This window comes from Trichomonas vaginalis, chromosome I (genome assembly GCF_026262505.1).
Source record: "Trichomonas vaginalis G3 chromosome I, whole genome shotgun sequence".
Taxonomy (NCBI): domain Eukaryota; phylum Parabasalia; order Trichomonadida; family Trichomonadidae; genus Trichomonas; species Trichomonas vaginalis.
In genome coordinates, this window is record NC_067203.1 from 23312677 (window position 1) to 23333483 (window position 20807).

Genomic DNA, 20807 nt, shown 5'->3' on the forward strand with positions numbered 1-20807 from the left:
AAGTGAATTTACCAATGAGCATTAATGAACTTTACACACAATATCAGCAATTAGGTGAACATGGAAAAATAATAGTTGATTTAAATAAAGGAAGTGTTAAATTTGATTAACTTTTTATAATTAATTTTTATTTTTTATTTATAATTAAACATGACAGAAATAGCAAATCTTCTACAGGTTCCATTAAAACAAGGAACAAACAAAAAGGGTGCATATAATAGAACTATGAAAGTTCCTGATGGAATGAAAGAACTAGTTCATATTGTTGCTGGTCTTCAAAAAGATGTTAAACAAATGAGAAACGTTTTAACATTACCAGAAGCTCAAGCATATGCCAAACGTCATGGTCCAAATTGGGAAGCACACGAAGCAGACATTACGGGTCCAAATGGAAAACCTGATGGTATAAATGAAGTTTTCGTTACTGATGGTCAAGGAAATATTAAAGTCATAAATGGTTATAAATTAACTATGTCTGATTATCCTAAACGTAAAGCATATAATGAACGTTATCCTATGCAATTTGATGAAAATGGAAAAGCTGTTAAACAATACATTGGAGAAGGTGAACATGGTCCAATTAATTTATACCGTCATAATCCATATTCTTATTTCAATGAAGAATTAAATGCTATTGAAGAGGGACCAGATGGATTACCACGATATTCTAACCAGTTTGATGGTCAATATGCAAATATTAGACCTGAAATTTCAGCTAAGAAATTCTTTAAAGTTTCTTTATTCGATCCAGTTTTCGCAAATGTTAAAGATGAACTTAAACAGCAATTCCAACCAATTATAGTAGCAAGAATTGCATCAGGTGCTTTATCTCAAGCATTCAAAGATTTAATTAAGAAACCATTTTATCAGCAACGAGGTTTAACTTATGATTTAGTTAAGGAATCAGATAAAAGAAAATTTGAGAAATCAGATGATTATAAGAATGCAATTAATGAATATATTAGGTCTTTTAATTACGATAATGAAGCAATAAATCATCTTCAAGAACAAATACAGGGAATAATAGATTCAAAAGTTCCGACAAAATAAAAGTTTAAATATATTTTTTTATTCGATTATAAATGAGAAGACGTTTCACTAATCAAAAGAACACTAACGCAAAAGCAGAGATTACGGTTGGTTATAACGTAAATGATGATAAATCACGAATTATTCAAAATGTTAAAGTTAATGTTAGCCCTGAATTAACAAGGTCAGCAACTCAACCAAATTTATTAACTCGTGACTTACCGAAGAATGAGGAGAATGAAGAAAACCATGAGAATGGAGACCCAATCATTTTATCTGAACCCGGTAAAGAACCTGTTGAAATTCCCACTTATCCAACATACCCCCCACCTCTTTCATCAAACATCGAGAACCCAGGAATCTACGATTCCAGTCGCAATGCGCCATATAAAATAGACATTAATTCTGAATTAATGAAAATTTACCGTGATATAATAACTGATAATTATGATTCAATAATAAATTTAATTGACCAATCCGGTTTAATTATTTTACCTTATGAATCATTAATTCACATTATTGCCATTCTTTGTGATGTTCAAGATTCAGACGTTAAGATTCAATTTTTCATAGATGATGAGGTTTCATGCTGCGGAACAGTTGCAAAAATAAATCCTATAAAGGATATTAGCACAATTAAGATATCAAAGAACGGAACAACAACTGAACTTCATTTAACTTATAATGATATTTATAATAAAATAGTTGATGAATATAAAATATCACTTGAAAAATTCTTTGTTAAGGCTATTTAATATTCAAGCATTAACATTATTGAATAATAATCCTTTGAATCATAATCAATAATAATTGACCTTTCACCAGTTTCTATCGTTTGTTTTATTTCTTTTTGTTCCCCACTATCTGGATCGGTCATTGTAATTGTTTTGTTATAGTATCTGCTTTATCTTTAACTTCAATCTTTTTTCCATCGGGATATTTAAACCAAAATTCCAAAATTCGATATTGTCAATCTGTTCATATTTTAATCTATCAATTACATTTTTAATACCATCTGAAAATCTTATGAAATGGTCATTATATGGGTTTGATTGAACTAAATTTGAATGAAGTGAAATATAACCTGATGATGAATATGACATCGACTCATATTTTCTGAAAACACTAAAATTTATAACATGAATGAATTTCTTATTCGTTGAATTTATGAATTCTTGAGGTAATCTTATTCTAGTTTTATTTATCACTGGAAAATAACGCTTTACCATATTTTTAATCGTAATAAAAAAATGTCAATTATCAATATTATTTCGAATAATAACTGTGAATTAAATTTAACAGTTAGCGGAATTTATAATGTTACTCTCGTTTCTGTGAGTGGTAAATTTAATCCCATTCTTTTAGACCCTTCAGATTATATATATTTATTAAAGATGACCATGAAAAAACGTATGATATGTATATAAATAATGTGATAACGAAATGGGATATTAACACGATTTTAAGTTATTTAAATGAATCATTTATCGTATGGTATGAAGAAAATTTTAAATCAAAACCTGATAAACTTTTGAACTTGATGAAATAAATAACCTTATTAAATTTCCGCTGAAAATTAAATTTTGTACTCCTCATCTTCGTTCATTGTTGGGGATATTAAATTTTGAAAAAGATGTTGGGGATGTTTTGTATTCTGACACCGGTTCCAATTTCATTTTAATCAAATGTGATAAGTTAATACCCCAATGAGATTTTCACATCAAAACATTAGACCTAACTCTTACCCATCAATACAAAACATTTTATCCATCAATTAAACACATTTTCTTTATCATATCCGTTTCAATTATCTGGGAATTCATTTATTCTTCATTCAAAAGATTTATCAAATATTAAATTTAGAATAACTGACCTATTTGATTGTGATTTAGAATTCATGAATGAAATATTATGGCAATTTCAAATAGAAAAAATAGCTGATGAGATAACAGATTAAATATTTATTTTTAAATCGTAATAAATGATTAAACAACAGCAACTACAACAACTAAGGCGCAGACCATTACATACGCCACATATGCATATAATTCAAAGACGGCAGAACAAACACAAAGGTTGAAATATGGAGATTTGGAGATAGTATTGAAAAATGACCATTTCGAATTCGTTTGCAAAGGTGGTGCAGTGATATCAAATATAAAAGAAATTTTATTTATGAATTCTAAAATTAAAGGTATAACAGATGATATAACATCAATTCCACCAGAAGAACAAAGATATTACGCATTAAATGCATTTCCCAAAGTTTTGAAGATTGGAAGATTTAATTTAAATGAGGAATTCATAGAAGGTTTCCTAAATGACATAATGAAGAAAGCAAATTTGGTTTATGTTGATGAAAAAGATAATGAAATTAAAGAAAGGGTTGATAGTGAATTAATGAAGAAAGCAAATTTGGTTTATGTTGATGAAAAAGATAATGAAATTAAAGAAAGGGTTGAATGGTATCATGAATGGACATCAAAGATTTTAAAAACAAAAGCCGATACAGGATGGGTTTCAGGATGTTTAGACCTTAAAGCGGATAAAACATATGTTAACGATGAGTTAAATAAGAAGGTGGATAAAACATATGTTAACGATGAGTTAAATAAGAAAGCAGATAAGGAATATGTTAACGATGAGTTAATGAAAAAGGCGGATAAGGAATATGTTAACGAAATATACCAAAGTTTGATAGGAACAAAAAATATTGAAACTATTGTTGGTGACTTTTCTGTCAATGAAGAAAATAAATATTTTAGATGGCAGTTTGTACAGTCCTTAAGAAATGGTATACGGTATAAACTCATTCCGAAAAATAACAATGAAATGTATGTAAGTTATAAAAAGAACGATGGTACACAAGTTAAAGTTCCATTAGACAACAACTGCTACTTAAACTTATATGGAGACGAACAAAAGAAATATTTAAGAGTTTATGAAATGGCAGGTATGACGTTGGCTGACCCAGCTCCAGCACCATACTATTATGACTATGGTGCTGACGCACGTGTAGACCCAAAAAAGCAAACATTATATTTAGAATATTATAGATATAAAAGATATAATGCAATAGAAAAAACGAGAATGGTATACTATTATGAAGATGACAGAAATAAATATTATAGTCAAGATTTTACCTACCCTGAAAACATAAGATTATATTATAAAAAATATTCTGACACAAACCAGAAGAAACCTGAAATAGTTACACTATATTTTAAGTTCAAAAGAGACAATCCTATAATATCTCATATGTTTGATTTAATGAACCCAGTAGGTTCTATTTATACATCTATGGATGCAAGAGGTCCTCAAGTAATGTTTGGTGTTGGTGCATGGGAACAAATAGTTGACAGGTTTTTGTATTGTGCAAACTCTTCAAAGGAAACAGGGGGAAGTAAAACGATTACAGGTGAAAATTTACCTGCACACAGTCACTACATAGATTTAAGCACATCTCAAGCGGGTTGGCATAAGCATAGATATTGGGATTGGTCAGGAATGACAAAAGGTAAAGGATATGATGTTAAAGACAACGTTAAGTTTGCTATAGATTGTTACTGGAGTAACACTGAGGGAGGAGGAAACCATACACATTTCGTTTCAGGATATACGCAAACAACGGGACAAAGTAAAGAATACATGCCACCTTACATGACAGTTTACGCATGGTATAGAGTTCAATGAATGAACTAAATATATTTTATGTCTGTAATTAATTTTTTTTCAGTGTCACTACGTCACCAGGTTAAATTAACTTCTTTTAAAAATGATGACAACATGACATTTACGAAAGGAGGAAGGCAAAAATATAATTTAGGGTAGAAGGTGAGATCTCACCTCATTCTCTCTTCGTTAATGTTGTTGTGACTTCTTCATTAATGTTGTTGTGACTTCATTCTTCCTCTTTGAAGTTATCGAAATATTCTGTTATTTTTTCCTTCAGTAATGGCAAATCTTCTTTGAATGTAAGTATTGTGCAACCTTTAATATCATAGTGTGTTTGAGGTAAAGTATCTTGAACTATTTGTTTAACTTGTTCATTTGGGGTCATTGAAATCGGTAAGTTTTCACGATAGAACCAGTTTCTGTCAGATTTGTAAATCTTAGCTAAGTCGTAAAAGCTTTTGTTGTTTCTTCTGACTAAATGCAACATAACCATATCTCTATCTTCTTCTTTCTCCATCTCTTCAGCGTAAATCATATACTTATAGTTCTTTTCCTTTCCTTTTGGTACCGAACGTGGTATTCTTTTCTGTATGTTTTTGTCTTTTGCTTCAATGACTTCATCTTTTGCATGAAGTTTCTTTTCCATCTCTTCACGTTCTTGTCTATGAATTTCATCTAACATCATGAAAATATAACAAGCATAGCGAGGTGAAGCCCACATTGCAACAGCATTTACAAGAAGTCTATGAACATAATATCCTTTCAAACCAGGAGCCAAATTCTTGCGATTTTCGTACGGAATCTCTACCCTCGGTTTTCCGAGGGAAGCAAACATATGAGGAAATTCTTCTAAAAGTTCTTTTGTCTGTTGGTTTTCAAACCAATGGTATGCTTGCTTTGTAGAACGAAGAGCATTCAAAATACTTTGCATTTGGTACATGTCATCTTTGACCGAACGAATGAGACGGAGTTGTTTGTTAAACTGTATGTACTCGTATTCTTCATTTATAGCTTCATGAACGATAACTGTTGTTGTGTTCTCTGTTGTTGTGTTCTCTGTTGTTGACATATCTGTCTTTATATACAAAATAAAAAAAATAAATAAAATAAAACTAACTTTATTTTTTCTATCTTAAGGAAATTCATGATTTTTGTTGCTGAATTCAATAAAAATAATGTTTAGGGTAGAAGGTTAGATCTAACCTCTTTTCTAACCTCTTTTCTAACCTCTTTTCTAACCTCATGAATTTTCATGAATTTTCATGAATTTTCATGAATTTTCATGATTTCTTCGTAAATGTTTTGTCAAAACTTCTTCGTAATGAGCGTAAATGACCCAAAAATAATGTTTAGGGTAGAAGGTTAGATCTAACCTCTTTTCTAACCTCTTTTCTACCCCAGTTATTTTATAAGCGTTTTACATGGTAAACGTTATGAATTCGTGAGACTTTAAACAGTTTCGTAGCTTCTATTTCTTCGCTGAGGATATCAAATGTTTTAACGATACCGAAAGTTTCTTTATACTTCTTCTTGACATCAGATAGAAGGAAATCGTCAACTGTTGGATAGTTTTTGTTCAGAAATTCTAACATGTTCATTTTATTTTCTGCTGGTTTCTCTACTTCTTTCTTTAAGTCAGCATAGTCGTTTCGCATACGTTCTATCTCTTTGACGGAGTAGTTATATTTCCTAATTGCTGCTTTACATTTAGAACATTGTGGGTTCATTTTTGCGTTATATTCTGAAACCTTACCTGCTAAAACAACTAAGGCGTCAATGGTTTTCTTTAACTCAAAAGCTGTTGGTTTTATTTGTTCGTTCCATATTTTACCCCTTCTATCTTTATCTCTTATCTGCCATACACATTTTGCAGCTAATGAAACAATGTTGTCGTATGTCTTAAATTCTTCAGATTTATATATGTCAGAGATGTTCTTATATACCATATCGCAATCTTTGTTCATAACTTTATGGTTGCAATGAAAACCAAGGAATTCATAATTTACCTTTCGTATGAACTTCTTTATTTCTACTGAGTCAGTTGGTTTCACTTCAATTTCGTCGAATTCAGGAATAGTTAGTTTTTGTTGTTGGATTTCAGGTAGTTTAGGCAAATGGTCAATAATGTCCTGCATTTCATAAAGATATTCTTCATTTGTTTCATCTTTCGCACTACAGTCTAAATTACTTGTTAACAGTTCTTGCTTTATCTTCTGGATTTTTGTTTCAAAAGTATATGAAGAAGGAATGAAGTTTTTCATCTCTACTAACATTGACGTAGGATTCATAACTAACGAGTTTGGTGCTGTAGTTGTGGACAGAGTCCCACCGTTCGTGGCTTGAATTGTTGTTGTGCCGATTGTTGTTGTGCTGATTGTTGACATTTCTGTTCTTACATACAAAATAAAAAAAATAAATAAAAATAAAACTAATTTTATTTATTCTATCTTAAGGAAATTTACGAAGAAATCATGAAAATTCATGAAAATTCATGAAAATTCATGAAAATTCATGAGGTTAGAAAAGAGGTTAGAAAAGAGGTTAGATCTAACCTTCTACCCTAAACATTATTTTTGGGTCATTTACGCTCATTACGAAGAAGTCTTAAGGAAATTTACGAAGAAATCATGAAAATTCATGAAAATTCATGAGGTTAGAAAAGAGGTTAGAAAAGAGGTTAGATCTAACCTTCTACCCTAAACATTATTTTTGGGTCATTTACGCTCATTACGAAGAAGTCTTAAGGAAATTTACGAAGAAATCATGAAAATTCATGAAAATTCATGAGGTTAGAAAAGAGGTTAGAAAAGAGGTTAGATCTAACCTTCTACCCTAAACATTATTTTTGGGTCATTTACGCTCATTACGAAGAAGTCTTAAGGAAATTTACGAAGAAATCATGAAAGTCCTGAGCTCCAAAAGAGCGAACGGCATAATTCAAATTTTTATTTTAGTATAAATGAAGATTCTACCATATGGTGTTATTGGAAGAGATAAAGATGGAAACCCAATATTTGATCCAAAGTTAAAATTAAAGTTACTGACAAGACAACAACTTGAAAAGTTGCTGAAACCAAAACAGGATGAGAAAATGAGAAAGAAAAAAATTTAAATTATGCAATTTTATTTTTATCATAAATGACCAAATTAATTAAGCCAACTATTTCTAAATTAATGATACCAATGAAATCATTTCATGGAGTACTTATCCCAGGTTCTTCACAATTAGCCGGGGCAGGTGTTGTGACTCAAGGTGGAACATTAGCGAATCCATTCAAATTATTAACTAAAGATGAACTTAATAAAATGATGATAAAATAACTGATAACAAAATTTTATTTCAGTGCTACCATAAAAACAGGTGAAATCTCACCTCTTCACCTAAACATGGGCTTCGCCCTTGCCGCTAGCGGCTTATTTTTGTTCAAAGCTTCCACGAGAGAAAAGATTCCTCATTCGCTAAGGATTCCAAAAATGAAAAAATCATTGATTTCGGCTGAGAAAAAACATCAAAACCCTTCTTCCACGGGAACAAAGAAATAAAGAAGAAATAAAGAAGAAATAAAGTAAATTTTTTATTTATTCCCGTGGAAGATAGAGCACTTTTATGACACTTTTTATTCACGACAAACAAGACAAACAAAGAAAATGAGAAAATACGGCGCTGTCGCGGTTCGAACCACAGACCTTGACCCCTCCATAACACCACCTTAGACCACTGTGCTACGTAGCCTGTCGACATAAGATTTTATAAATTGCATATTTGACGTAAATTTATTTCCCAGTTATTCAAAAATAATTAATTATTGAATAACCTAAAAACATTAACGATAAAATAACTGATAACAAATTTTTATTTTTATCATAAATGAATACCCCACAAGCTCAAAATTTACCACGAATCATAACAAGGGAGGAAATGATAAAAATGATGCAAGAACATGTTAAAAATAACAAACCACTAAAATTGAGAAAATGTGGTTATGCAGTAATGATGGAAAGAGAGATGTTGTCGAAGAGGAATAAAAATTAAATTTGGATTGAGTTTAAAAATTCATCTTTATTAAATTCATCTCTTCCAATCAATTTATTTATTCTATTAAATTCTTTTATTTTTGCTTCACCCAGTTTAAGGATTGAACGATAAGTTTCTAATTTTTCGATTATTTCTTTCCTCTCTTTATCGTTTTCAGCCCCACTGCATTGCGGCTTCTTTTTGTAATAGCATATTTTTGATTTAATTCTGTTTAGTTTCTTTTTATATTCATCGTCTGGACTCTTGGCTGCTTCGTTGTCACTCATTTCTTACGAAATAAAAAAAATTAAATATTATTTAAATATAATGGAGTAATAAAATAAATCGGAATTTCTATTAATTTATCACCAACTTCAACTAATGCATTACCGTTAATATATCTAACAAATTCGGCTATTGTGTCAAATCTTCGTCTTCTTTTTGTCATTAATTTATCAGTTTTTCCATAATCGAGATGAATCAAAACTTTATCCCCTTGTTTAAAATTCATGAGCCCCGAATTAATTTGTTCATGTTTAACATCATTCAACCTTTCCATTTGCTTTCTAATATATTCCCATTCTTTTGAAATATCATTTTTCATTTCCACTGGTTTCATGTTTATTGTTCTATGCCATGTATTATTGTAATAATATACTAACTGTTGTATGATGGAGTCATGATTTCCATCCCAGTATATCTGACCGTTAACCCCCAACGCATCTCTAAGAGTTCTCATTACCGCATCAACTATTTTATTATGAAACGTATATGGAGAAGATGAGAAGTAAAAATTAATTTGTGGGAAATAATGAGCCATAGCTGCCTGAAATCCTTTATCACCATCACCCCTGATATTATCTACTCTTTCATGATCTAGTAAGTATTGAATAGCTCTTCTTGTTTCCTGTTCTGTTTTCCCTTTCACTGGAATGCAATATAAATATCTAGTGTTAATGTTAATGGCAAATAAATAAGTAATGTTTCCTTTTGAATATTCCAGATGATCGATTTCGTATGAATATGGATATGGTGCAAATGAAGGGCGACTAAATTTTTCCTTTAACGGTTGAATTTTTGGGTCAATTGGTTTATTTAATATCTTGAAATCCTTTTTAAAATCTTTTTGCTTCTTTAATGTTTGAAATGGATATAATAAAGTGAATGATGAAGGATTAACTGAAGGGGGAGGAGGTACTGTCGTTGGAGGTTTTGGTGTTGTAAGTGGTTTAATTTTATCCGCTTTGATTTTGGATGATGAAGTTTTGGATTTGACACCCACTTTCATTAATTCTGGATGTATTCTATTCATTTGTTTTAAATATGCTGTATATAAAGGTTTGATATACTTTCCCGCTTCGAGTTTATGTTGAAGGATGAATTCCAAAAGTTGATCTTCATTTAAAAGTCGGGCTGAATATGGTTTAACTAATGAATCATAAATTAAAGCTTGTGCATCATTTATGGTCTGAAGGACCTGGGCGTTTTGCACCTTTAGCTGTTGAACATTTGCTACTTTCTCTTTTGGTGTTGTTTTCGGCTTTTTCTTCTTTGGCTTTTGCGGCTCAGGATTATATAATTTATATAATTCATCAATATCTTCTTCTGTTAATACTTTATTTTTGAAATCTTTCAACTGTTTAAGTTGTGGTTTAGATTTTCCCTTTGTATATTTATTATTTTTAATTTTGTCTTTAATTTTAGAAATTATTTTATCATGATATTTCAAAATTTCATTTTTATAATATGGATAATAATAATCCATATCATCACCCGTTATATTGTTATTATGTTTTTGGAGATATGCTTTTAAATCGTAATAATCAAGAAAATTTTGATTAAATACTAAATCATCAATTAAAATTTCTAAATCTACATTATCCATTTATATAAAAATAAAATAAATGTTTTAAGGGTGCCCACCTCTTTGAATCATAGTATCAAAACCATTATTTACATATTGAATCACATCATTAACGGTTCCTTTTGTCTCTTCTGTGGTATTTTATTAAAAATAAAATTTTAAATTCATGACTCAACCCCTACATTTTTAAATTGTATTAAATAAATGGCATACAACATCCATTTTCACAACATACAGCCTTAGTGTGTGCTCCTGTTAATGCAGTCTTACCGATTGTTAAGCGAGTCATTGACCCGTTTTTAAGTTGTAAATTAATATTCTGACCATCAAATATCACTTTATCATTTATTATATCCAAATAATTTTTAGGTGTTAATTGTTTATTTTGTCGTAAACTAACACCTTTCATTTTTTGTGCAATCTTTTTAAAATCACTTCCATCAATTGAACCGTTGAATGATGTATAACACTTGGGGCATAAAGCAACCATGTTATCACCTTGTTTCTCAATTGCTAAACCCAATAACTTCTTCTCATGTGCTTTTTCTTCAGCTTTATTCTTTAATTTAGGTTTAAATTTCTCATCAAAACAGAAGAAATCAAATGGTGCGAATTTGAAAATGTTTTTATCATAAAATTGTTTATCGGTAACAATTGCTTGAAATGCTTGAGTGTTAGGAAGATTTGGGTCGCCAGCGATTGCCCAATAAGATGAATCAGTATCACCTTCAATGAAATGAAAACGATTAACATCCAAGCATTTATACATAAAATCATAAATGAAAACCAAATACCAGTATTTTGCGTTATCTAAAGTAAAAAATGCCTCTTGTAAACATGTATCACATCTATAAAATCTATCTTTGAGCATCACTTGATACGTATCCTCTCCTATTTCTCTTATGTTTTTAAACTTATTTGACATACATGCAACGCGTGCCTTCTGTGCATTCATTATTTTAGTCTTTGCGTAATTTTGTGTATTCATTGCATCGTAACCATATGATCCATTAAGTGAAATTTTGCAAAATAAACTTTTTCCTTTATTTCCTTCTAATTCAGCCTTTTGTCTTTCGTTCATAAATTCGTTCGCAAATTCATTAAAACAAGTGTTTTTAGTAAATGTTAAAATTGATTGAATGTCATCAATGATAAAATGAAATCTGTCTATTAGATACCATAGATAATAAGAAGAAAATGGTTGATATTGGTTGTGTGTTGATGCTAACTGAGTTAATTTTCTCTGTTTCTGGTCAACTGGTAAATTGTTTGATTTCATGTAATTATACATAAAACTACCAATTGTTTTTTCATCTGTGATAATATCTAAGTTTCTTATTATCGGTAAAAAGTTTATGTAATCATTAATGTATTTTTCATCAATGTGACCCTTTACTTCAGCCACGAATAAAGTATTTTTCTTTCTAATTATTCCCAGTGCTTTTGCTTTCTTTGTTGCTGTATCACAAATGATAACTCCATTCAATCTTCCCGGCATATACATTTTATGGTCAGTATATTGAATAAAATCATGGGATTAGATGAAAATGATGAAGGATATAATGAATTAAAATCAACACCAACGAAATGAGTCATGATGTTGGAAGTGTCCTCATTTGATACAGTTTTAGTTTCTGGACTATATGAAAGTTTATTAATGTGCGTGATTCCTTTAAGATTTACTCTATGTTGAACATTTGATAACCCCAGTAATTCCATTACGGAGAATGTGATAAGCTTCAACTGAATCTAAAGTCATTGGTAAATTATTTTTTAATGCGTAATTTCTTAAATTGATTCTTAAACGTTGAACATCTTCATCTTTGTTTGATTTTACGACATTACAATAACAACACATTAACTGACAATTTTCTTTGGTATGTGGTTTTTCATTATCGATTCTATCCAATGTTGGTTTATTTGCATATGTAAACGCTTTACCACACATTTTGCATTTAGATGAAAGGATTAAATCGTGATAGTATTGAAAATCATCCATTGAAACATTATTTTTAGTATTCCTTTCTGCTTTTTCATCTTGTTTCTTATATGATTCAATTTTATATTTCCAATACTTTTTCGTTAATTCAAAACTTGATTCTATCTCTTCCTCAGGATATTTTTCATTAGGATTAAAGTCTTTATATGCTAAAGCGTAACGAATCATTGAAGCATTCGATGATAAAGAAAGATTATGAAGCATATCAATTTTATAAACAAATGTTTCTTCAATAATTTTATCAATTGGGTCAATCATAATTTCAACATCTTTATTGCAATAATGAATAAAATATTCTAATCTATTCTTAAAATTTTTAGCATCATTGAGATATATTTGATAATCACTCTGATATAGTTTCTTGAGTTAATGCTGAATAAAATGAATCTTGAGTGAATGGTTCTTTATATAATTCTTCTTCGTAATTCTCCCATGTGATGAATTGATAAGGGAAAAAGGATTTAACACGTGATTTTTGTTTCCGAAATCTTGAGTGAATTGGTCTAATGTCCCACCCGCTATATAATTTCTGATGTCAATAAATCTTAATTCATATGGAACGTTTGTTTTCTTTACAATGATTTGCTTAAATTGTGAAGATGAACCCAGCATTGATTTTATTTTCCATTTTGCAGTGTTTAAATCACGAAGAATTAAATTTAAATCAAACTTTCCTGAATTAAAACCTATGATATTCACTTTATTGAATTCCTCATCTAGAAGTTCTTTAAATGCTTCCTTCTGTTTTTCATTTAATGTATGGGACAAAGTCCCCGCCGTTTGGTCCGTTTGCGGCTTCATTAATTCTTCATATTGTTCAATATTTGATTTAGCAACTAATGAACAGGTTGAAAATAAAAATTCAATCCAATCAGAGATGAACGAATCACTTGATGTTAAGCAAAAATTCCTCGTAAATGTTTTATCACGGTCTACGACCTCGCCGCTTCGGTCTGAAAGACCTTCAGGACTCAAAGAGTCCGTTTGCGGCTTTATTTTGACAGTTGATGATACCATAAATGGTTTTAAGTAAGCGTTCAAAGTTGCACATTCAGAAAGTTGAAGTTCTTCTTTAGTCTCTAATGTTTCGAAGTCAAAAGTAATATAATATCTTGTTGGTTTATAATATTCCTGCAAATTATGTGCTAATAGCCATTGATATATCTTCTGTTTCGTGATATGTGGTGCATATGGTTGTTGTGTGTTTTGCAATTGAACGTCTTGAATTAATCTTCCATTATTTTCTTTACATTTCTCACAATGTTTAAAAATCTTCTTTGGTTTTTCCTTTCTGGGTCATCACGGATAGAATATACTTCTTCTTTGCAAAAGGGGCAAACTTTATATCCTGTGAGTGCTTCAACGTCTGTAATTCTGTCAGCGTGAAGTTTTCCACATGGACTCTGTGTTAATAAAATATTTACTGTTTCAAATTCTGGATCTATCATTATTGATTCCACTAATGGAAAGTCTACCTTATTTATGTCTACGTCTTCTGGTTGAGGGTCACAATAATAAAAATCAATATTAACGTTTAACATTCTTGCTAACCTCTCACTTTCTGATGAAATGTCAAATCCTTCATATGCATCTATGGCTTCATTTAAATAACTTCTACGAGTTTTAGGATTAACACCATCAGGAATGTTATAGAAGCGTTTAAATAACCTTCTACCTTCGGCTCTTATTTGATTATCATTCATTTTAGCTGTTCCGTTTTTGTTCATTTATGTAAGAATAAAAAATTAAAAAATAAATAAAAATAAAGTTTATTTTTTTTAAAGTCCAGGGCTAAAGTCCATAAAATGAATTAAGAACACATAAATTTTTATCATCTGCGACGTGACGAATACATTTTAATTTACTCAAGAATGCGTACCCTGATACATTAAATCTAATTCCTGTCTTATTTAATTTCACAACTTTGAAAAGGAATGTATGAATAGCTATAAAATGATGAGATGATGTTTTATGGGTTGCTTCCATTTTTTCTGAAATAAATGAATAAATATAATGTTTATAAGTTTTCATATCTTTTATATTCTTAATAACGAATGGTATAGACCTTTCAACTTCGTCTTCCTTCGGTGCTGTTCTTTCATATGAAACATTATTAGTATCTTCAATAATGAAACCACAATCGCATAAAATTTTATATGTACCAATTGTTTCTTTTGATATTTTATCTAACAAATCAAAAACTTTATCAACACCTGCACATTTATTTAAATAATAATTTGTGTAAATATCATGGTCTTCTTTCTTAATCGTATTTGTTGCATATGTTACATTTTTCAGTGCTTTTTTGAATTTTTCAGAATCAAGAGGAGGTGAAAGTAATATACATGGATAATCTCCATCGTCAATAAATTGTAACTTATGTTTATGAATAAATTTTGTGCCTTCTTCTGAAAGTGTTTCATCTATTTCACCATCTAATAAATTTTTAGTAGATTCCAAAAAGTAATTTTTATATCTTTCTTCATGAGATTTTTGAACTTCTGATTCTGAAGCTGGGATATTCATTAAACCCTCTACTTCATTCTCATTATATTTTTCAACTTCTCTTAATTCCTTAATTTTTTCATCTATTTCATCTCTTATTTTTTCCAGTCTTTCAATTTCATCATATTCATCATCTTTAATCCGTTCTTCATAATATTCAGGGAAAACATCAGGTTCTTTAGGTTTTTCTTCTTCAGATGTGGGATATAAGAAATTTATAACATCATCTTTATTCATTTTTCCATCATAATCTAAATCATTTAATAACTCAGCGAATTTTTGACAATTTCTTAAATAATATTTATTAACTTCATAACTCGCCTCCTCTAATATATCCTTTATTTCCTCGTTTGTGAATCCCAATTTTTTAACGTCGTTAGTCTTGACACTCATTTTCATACGAATTAAAAAAATAAATTATTCAAAAATGTAAGACATGAATTTTTAAAGTTTATTTTTCATTCATGAATGATAATTATATCTGATTTCTTTTACTCTCTCATACATACTAGATTTGAAGAATTCGGAACTTTTACCATAATCTCCTAAATGTTTTCTTATCCCCAACGTGTGCCAGTTATTATATGAAACTGAATAAACTTTATCTTTATCTTTACACCTTTCATCACTTCCAATATATTTATATCTCAGTTTTGATTTAGCATTTTCATATTCATTAACGTTTAATAATTCACAGTCTTCCTTTTTAAATTGATGTTTAAGATATTCAGGATTTAATACTCTACGTTTATATGCTCCTAACTTAGTTCTAAAGGTTTTTCTACAAAATTTAGGAATTCCATCCTCTTTAATGTCATCAATGATTTCCATTTCGTTATTTTCAATTTCTTCTTCTCGTTTATGAGGTCTTTGATTATGACTCCATTGATTCCATGAAATTAAATATTCTTTATCATTATATTTATACCTCATTAGCTTATTTTGGCTTTCATATTCATTTAATAATTCACAATCTTCATTTTTAAATTGAAGTTTAACCCATTCAGGATTTAAACAATGTTTAATTAATCGCGGAATATCTGACATCATCTATATATAGCTTCTTTTATAAAAGATAAAAAAATAAATTATTTTAAAATTAATGTTAATTTTTTAATGATTTATAAATAAATATATTTTAATGCATCGTCTATATATAGATGTAACAAAAAAAGTCACTAAACCCGCACTCATCTACTACTAACTTGATCAATACCAAATGATTTTTTAACTAGTAAATAAAGTATTTTCTTTACACACACATTGTATATCATAGTTTTTTTTTTGGTTTCGCAAAACATCCAAAAACAAATATGCTATAAAAGTGACAATTTTAGCAAAACGAAACCCTTAGATCATGAGAAATTCTATCTAATGAAGAAGTGCAGAGTAAAATTACAAATTTGACGTCAGTTTTACAATTTTGTCCAATCAAAAAGTGAGATAATTTTCCTTACATTTTGACTGAAATTTCTTATTCAGGTTATTACTCAAAAAGTAAAATCTGGATTTGAAAAATTATAAAAGAACTTTCACTAACAAACATAAATTTATTCATAATTTCTTTTCTATATGTAATTGAATCGATAATAATCAATACATATAAAAGTAAAGGTTGTATCGTAGTCGCAATGGAATCTTTTGGCTATTGCTATTAGAATTGCTGATGATAGAAGATTAAAAGTAGCCTGAATGAGGAGGCGATATATTTTCTTCGAATTTGGAATTAAAATCAATATGAGCTTCAATTTGAGCTCTAAGTGCTTCTGATTCTGTATAGCTTTGATCAGCATATGGCAGAAAATTTATCTCCGGTGATGTTTCACTTAAAATCTGAGTCATATTTTCAAGAGCCGAAGTTAAATGTTTTGTACATTTAATATTCTTTTCAAGAAGTATCTCTAATGGATGTTTTGCTGTTGAATTAATATCGACCGAGATTTGTGACAGCATTTCTTCAATAGGATCAAGGTCAGGATCAATACATTGATTTTGCATTAATCCTTCGATGGATCCATTGCTAGGATCATGACAAAATTCATGACAATTGCAATGATGATCCATATCGAAGAATAAAAATTTTATAATTTTAATTTTTATCAGATAGTAGTATTTAACATATCATAAATTTTACTAAAATCTTGATTTGTGTCCAATAAAAAATCTATGGAAGAGCAACAGTGGAGTTCCTTTCCAGAACTTCCACAGTTCTTAATAGAAAATCTTCAAAATAATGACTATAATGCTCCTTTCCCAGTTCAAGTTGCTGTTTTAGAGAAGTTCTTTGCATCTGATGTCGATTTAGCAATTGGATTTCCAACCGGCTCTGGTAAAACACTCGCATATTTAATTCCAATCATATCCTGTTTATATAAACGTATTGTTCAACGTCTGCGCGCAATCATTGTCGTTCCAAATCGTGAACTTGCAATTCAAGTTTATAACGTTGTCTGTGCATTGATTCAAAATTCAAAGCTTACATGTGCAATCTTATCCTCGAACTATTGGTGTGGTGAAAGTAGCTCATATACGAATGTTCCTGATATTTATATTTGTTCATCACTCAGTTTATCATCATATTTACTAGATGTCGACGACAAATTACTTTCTGATATAGAATACATCGTTCTTGATGAAGGTGATGTCATTTTAGAGCAACCTTTAGAAAATTGGCTTGATCACGTTCAAAGATCATTAAACAGCGATCCAATACCAGAAAAATTCACAATACCATTAGTTACAGCCCCTCCCAAAGACCGTAGAATACGTAAAATCCTTTGTTCGGCCACATTATCACGAAATTCGAAACAATCAGAAGATTTCAAGATGCAGTTTCCCGAAATTCTCATTTCCTCCGATAAATCGAGGTATGTCATTCCCAACCATCTTAAAGAAGAATTCATTATTGCAGAACGCCAAAACAAACCTGCGATTTTGCAATCGTTGACAACTCGTTTTCAATTTATTCTTTGCTTTGTTTCTACAACTAAAAGAGCTGTTGCTCTTGCGAATATCATGAGGACACTTCTTGCTAAAACTGATTTCCAAGTAATCGAGTTCGCCGCCAGTTTGAAATCAGATAAGAAGAACCAAGCATTCGAAAGTGTTGATCAGAATTCCTCGAGATTAATCATTTGTACAGATAGTCTTGCACGTGGTATAAACCTTCCTTACATTGATGCTGTTATTAATTTCGATGCCCCGGCATCAGCAAGAACGTATATCCATAGAATAGGAAGAACTGCAAGAGGTGGAAACAGCGGTACATGCGTTACTTTCTTGTTGGATTCTGAATTAATTTTGTTTAGAGATATTATTTCTAAAATTGATGGAGCAAATCCTCAAAAAACAGAACCAAAAATGGTAGGTTTGACAGGAAAATTCTACCGCGAAACTGTTAAAGGATTCGACTCTCTTAAACCAAGAAAGCTTCCTCAGAAGAAGATGGCGAAGTACCAAGAAATGGAGGAAGAAGAAATGAATGAAATTGAAGAAGAAGAGAAAAATGAAAATGGCGAAGAAGAAAGAAACGAAGGAGAATCTAATAATGATACCGAAGGAGATTACAATCAGAATGAAGAAGAGTAATTTATATATTTGATTTTTTTTATTTGATAAATGATAGAGATTTAGATTTACAAAAAAATGTAATTTTTCATTAATATTTATTGAGAAAGTTTAGTAATCATAGGTAATTTAGCAAAATATTGGTGTTTTAATGTAATTAAATCATTAATTTCATAATTTTCAATCTGAATTTTCTGAAATTACAATTATATTGGCAATATGTCCTTAAAAAGTATTTCTGTGTGATATGAAATTGGTAAATTCTTTTATTATTGATCGATTTTATGATAACGAATAAAATTATTTAGTAAAGGTTATTTAGTTTTTAAATATGAGTAAATTTTTTGCTAAAGTATTTGAATTGAAGAGTAAAAATGAAGACATAAACAGATAACGTAAGAAAATAAAGAAAAATTGTTTTTTGAAAAAGAAAAAGAGATAAATAATTACTGAGGATAATAAATAATTTACTTGCCGAAGACTAAAGCGATTTCACGAGCAGCTGTTTCTGGAGCATCAGAGCCGTGGCAAAGGTTCTCTGTTGTTGAGCGAGCATAGAGAGCGCGGAGGGAGTTTGGAGCCTTCTCGACAGCGACTTCCTTCTTTGTTGGGCCGATGATCTCACGCCACTTAGCGATAGCGTTTGGACCAGCGAGTTCGAGGGCGACGATTGTGCCTGATGTCATGTAGCCGGCGAGGTCGGCGAAGAAGCCCTTGCCAACGTGCTCAGCATAGAACTTGGAAGCGAAGTCCATGTCGAATCTCATTGTCTTCATCTGGACGATGTGGAGACCTTCCTCCTCGATGCGGTCGATGACCTTGCCCCAGTACTTTTCGTAACCTGGCTTGATCATAGCATAAGTATGTTGTTCCTCAGACATACTAACAAAAGTGAAGTGACCAAAATTCCGTCAATTTTTCGGTTTCTCCATGGGCCTATAATAAGGTATTGTATTCCTAAATATTCAGAAAAATCATGCAGGATGTGAACCGATTTTATTTGATGAAAAATGTGACATTCTCCAAATTTTGAGGAAAAAGTGGCCTGTATGATATATGATGGTATATGATATTGTATGAACAATTTATCCATTTGTAAACATTAACCGATTTTTATTGTTGTTTAGGTGGCCTGCAGAAGCGAATATTATTGGAAAAATTTTTCAGCAGGATAGTATATGTAACGATGAGGTTGAATGAAAGCATAATATGAATTATTTTCATATTTCTTAATCATTCAATTTCATTATCACAGTTCTATAATCGTATTCGTTTGATGCCTTATCTAGGAATATGATACAAGTGAATGATATGTCTTTATCATTAGGTTGCAAATACTAAATTGGCTTTTCAGAATTCTATTGAAACACTCTTTGAAATCTTTAGCCAACTTTCTTCCCTTATATTAGTTTTTGACAATGAATCATTGATCTGATCTATTTACACCTCAATCTTAAATGTGAATGAAATTTTCGTTAATAATTTAAATGTTTTATGTGAAAAAAATGTATTAAAAGATTATATTCATTATATCATGAGTAGTACTATTGGAAACCTAGCTTGTCGAAGATCTAAAACGGCAAACCCAAATTTTAGCTAAAAGTGACAGGAAAAAAAACGTTTAGTATTAAAAAAAAAAGACCGATGAGAGCTTCGTTCGAAATATAGAGGGAACTGAGAATGCGCAACCATTCTCAGGGAATATTGGATGCTATTCCCGTTCCCTCTGTATGGAAAATTGAGGTTTTCAAAGGGAGTTAAAATAATATCAAATTTATACTAATTTACTTCAAAATACAAAAGTATTTGACAGCTAAAATTAGTTACTTTAGCAAGCCTATCAATACCCTTTTACGATTATTGTTACTTTTTCGAAATAAAATAAATTTATTATCAAAAACCTTTTTTTCTTAGTAAAAATAAACGAAATTTTTTACCTTATGAACTTTTGATGGAAATATGCAAATTTAAAATAATAAAGAAAGCCGCGAGCGAATCGAGCGGCTTAGGTCTAAGATTTTGATTCAAATCTTTGCTTATATTCCTTAAATTCTTTATGAAACTCGCAACAGTTCCATAAAAAATTTTAAATTCTAAACTGTCGAAATTACCGATCGGTAATCACACCCTTCACGGGTGTGTCACTTTTTACA

General features: G+C 30.2%; 10 protein-coding genes and 2 pseudogenes across 12 annotated transcripts, besides 2 other annotated features; 4 read left to right on the forward strand and 8 right to left on the reverse strand.

The window, feature by feature from the left end:
• Nucleotides 1-15448: part of a mobile genetic element that runs on past the window's edge.
• Nucleotides 151-1050, forward strand: TVAGG3_1036570 (uncharacterized protein; the record flags this gene model as incomplete). The annotated part of the gene is made up of 1 exon (XM_051255342.1): nt 151-1050. One exon carries the CDS (start codon nt 151-153, stop codon nt 1048-1050), a length of 900 nt encoding a protein of 299 aa, XP_051080916.1.
• TVAGG3_1036580 (uncharacterized protein) lies at nt 1083-1784 on the forward strand (the record flags this gene model as incomplete). The annotated part of the gene is made up of 1 exon (XM_051255343.1): nt 1083-1784. One exon carries the CDS (start codon nt 1083-1085, stop codon nt 1782-1784), a length of 702 nt encoding a protein of 233 aa, XP_051080917.1.
• Nucleotides 3011-4447, forward strand: TVAGG3_1036590 (annotated as a pseudogene). The gene has a single exon. A coding segment is annotated over exon 1 (1437 nt).
• TVAGG3_1036600 (uncharacterized protein) lies at nt 4931-5644 on the reverse strand (the record flags this gene model as incomplete). The annotated part of the gene is made up of 1 exon (XM_051255344.1): nt 4931-5644. The coding sequence occupies one exon, from the start codon at nt 5642-5644 to the stop codon at nt 4931-4933; it is 714 nt and encodes a 237-aa protein (XP_051080918.1).
• Nucleotides 6111-6977, reverse strand: TVAGG3_1036610 (organellar and viral DNA polymerase type B; the record flags this gene model as incomplete). Its single annotated transcript, XM_001293220.2, has 1 exon — nt 6111-6977. The coding sequence occupies one exon, from the start codon at nt 6975-6977 to the stop codon at nt 6111-6113; it is 867 nt and encodes a 288-aa protein (XP_001293221.2).
• Nucleotides 8734-9006, reverse strand: TVAGG3_1036620 (uncharacterized protein; the record flags this gene model as incomplete). The annotated part of the gene is made up of 1 exon (XM_051255345.1): nt 8734-9006. One exon carries the CDS (start codon nt 9004-9006, stop codon nt 8734-8736), a length of 273 nt encoding a protein of 90 aa, XP_051080919.1.
• Nucleotides 9094-10604, reverse strand: TVAGG3_1036630 (integrase core domain containing protein family; the record flags this gene model as incomplete). Its single annotated transcript, XM_051255346.1, has 1 exon — nt 9094-10604. A coding segment is annotated over one exon (1511 nt), but the record flags the coding sequence as incomplete, so codon positions are not given.
• Nucleotides 10780-11538, reverse strand: TVAGG3_1036640 (uncharacterized protein; the record flags this gene model as incomplete). Its single annotated transcript, XM_051255347.1, has 1 exon — nt 10780-11538. One exon carries the CDS (start codon nt 11536-11538, stop codon nt 10780-10782), a length of 759 nt encoding a protein of 252 aa, XP_051080921.1.
• On the reverse strand, nt 12328-13194 carry TVAGG3_1036650 (annotated as a pseudogene). Its single transcript has one exon. A coding segment is annotated over exon 1 (867 nt).
• A 1010-nt stretch (nt 15449-16458) lies between the features above and the next one.
• TVAGG3_1036680 (uncharacterized protein) lies at nt 16459-17187 on the reverse strand (the record flags this gene model as incomplete). Its single annotated transcript, XM_001328434.1, has 1 exon — nt 16765-17151. The coding sequence occupies one exon, from the start codon at nt 17149-17151 to the stop codon at nt 16765-16767; it is 387 nt and encodes a 128-aa protein (XP_001328469.1).
• Nucleotides 17188-17253: 66 nt separating this feature from the next.
• Nucleotides 17254-18675, forward strand: TVAGG3_1036670 (helicase protein; the record flags this gene model as incomplete). Its single annotated transcript, XM_001328433.1, has 1 exon — nt 17254-18675. The coding sequence occupies one exon, from the start codon at nt 17254-17256 to the stop codon at nt 18673-18675; it is 1422 nt and encodes a 473-aa protein (XP_001328468.1).
• Nucleotides 18676-19096: 421 nt separating this feature from the next.
• On the reverse strand, nt 19097-19552 carry TVAGG3_1036690 (nucleoside diphosphate kinase family; the record flags this gene model as incomplete). Its single annotated transcript, XM_001328432.2, has 1 exon — nt 19122-19535. One exon carries the CDS (start codon nt 19533-19535, stop codon nt 19122-19124), a length of 414 nt encoding a protein of 137 aa, XP_001328467.1.
• Nucleotides 19553-20232: 680 nt separating this feature from the next.
• Nucleotides 20233-20807: part of a mobile genetic element that runs on past the window's edge.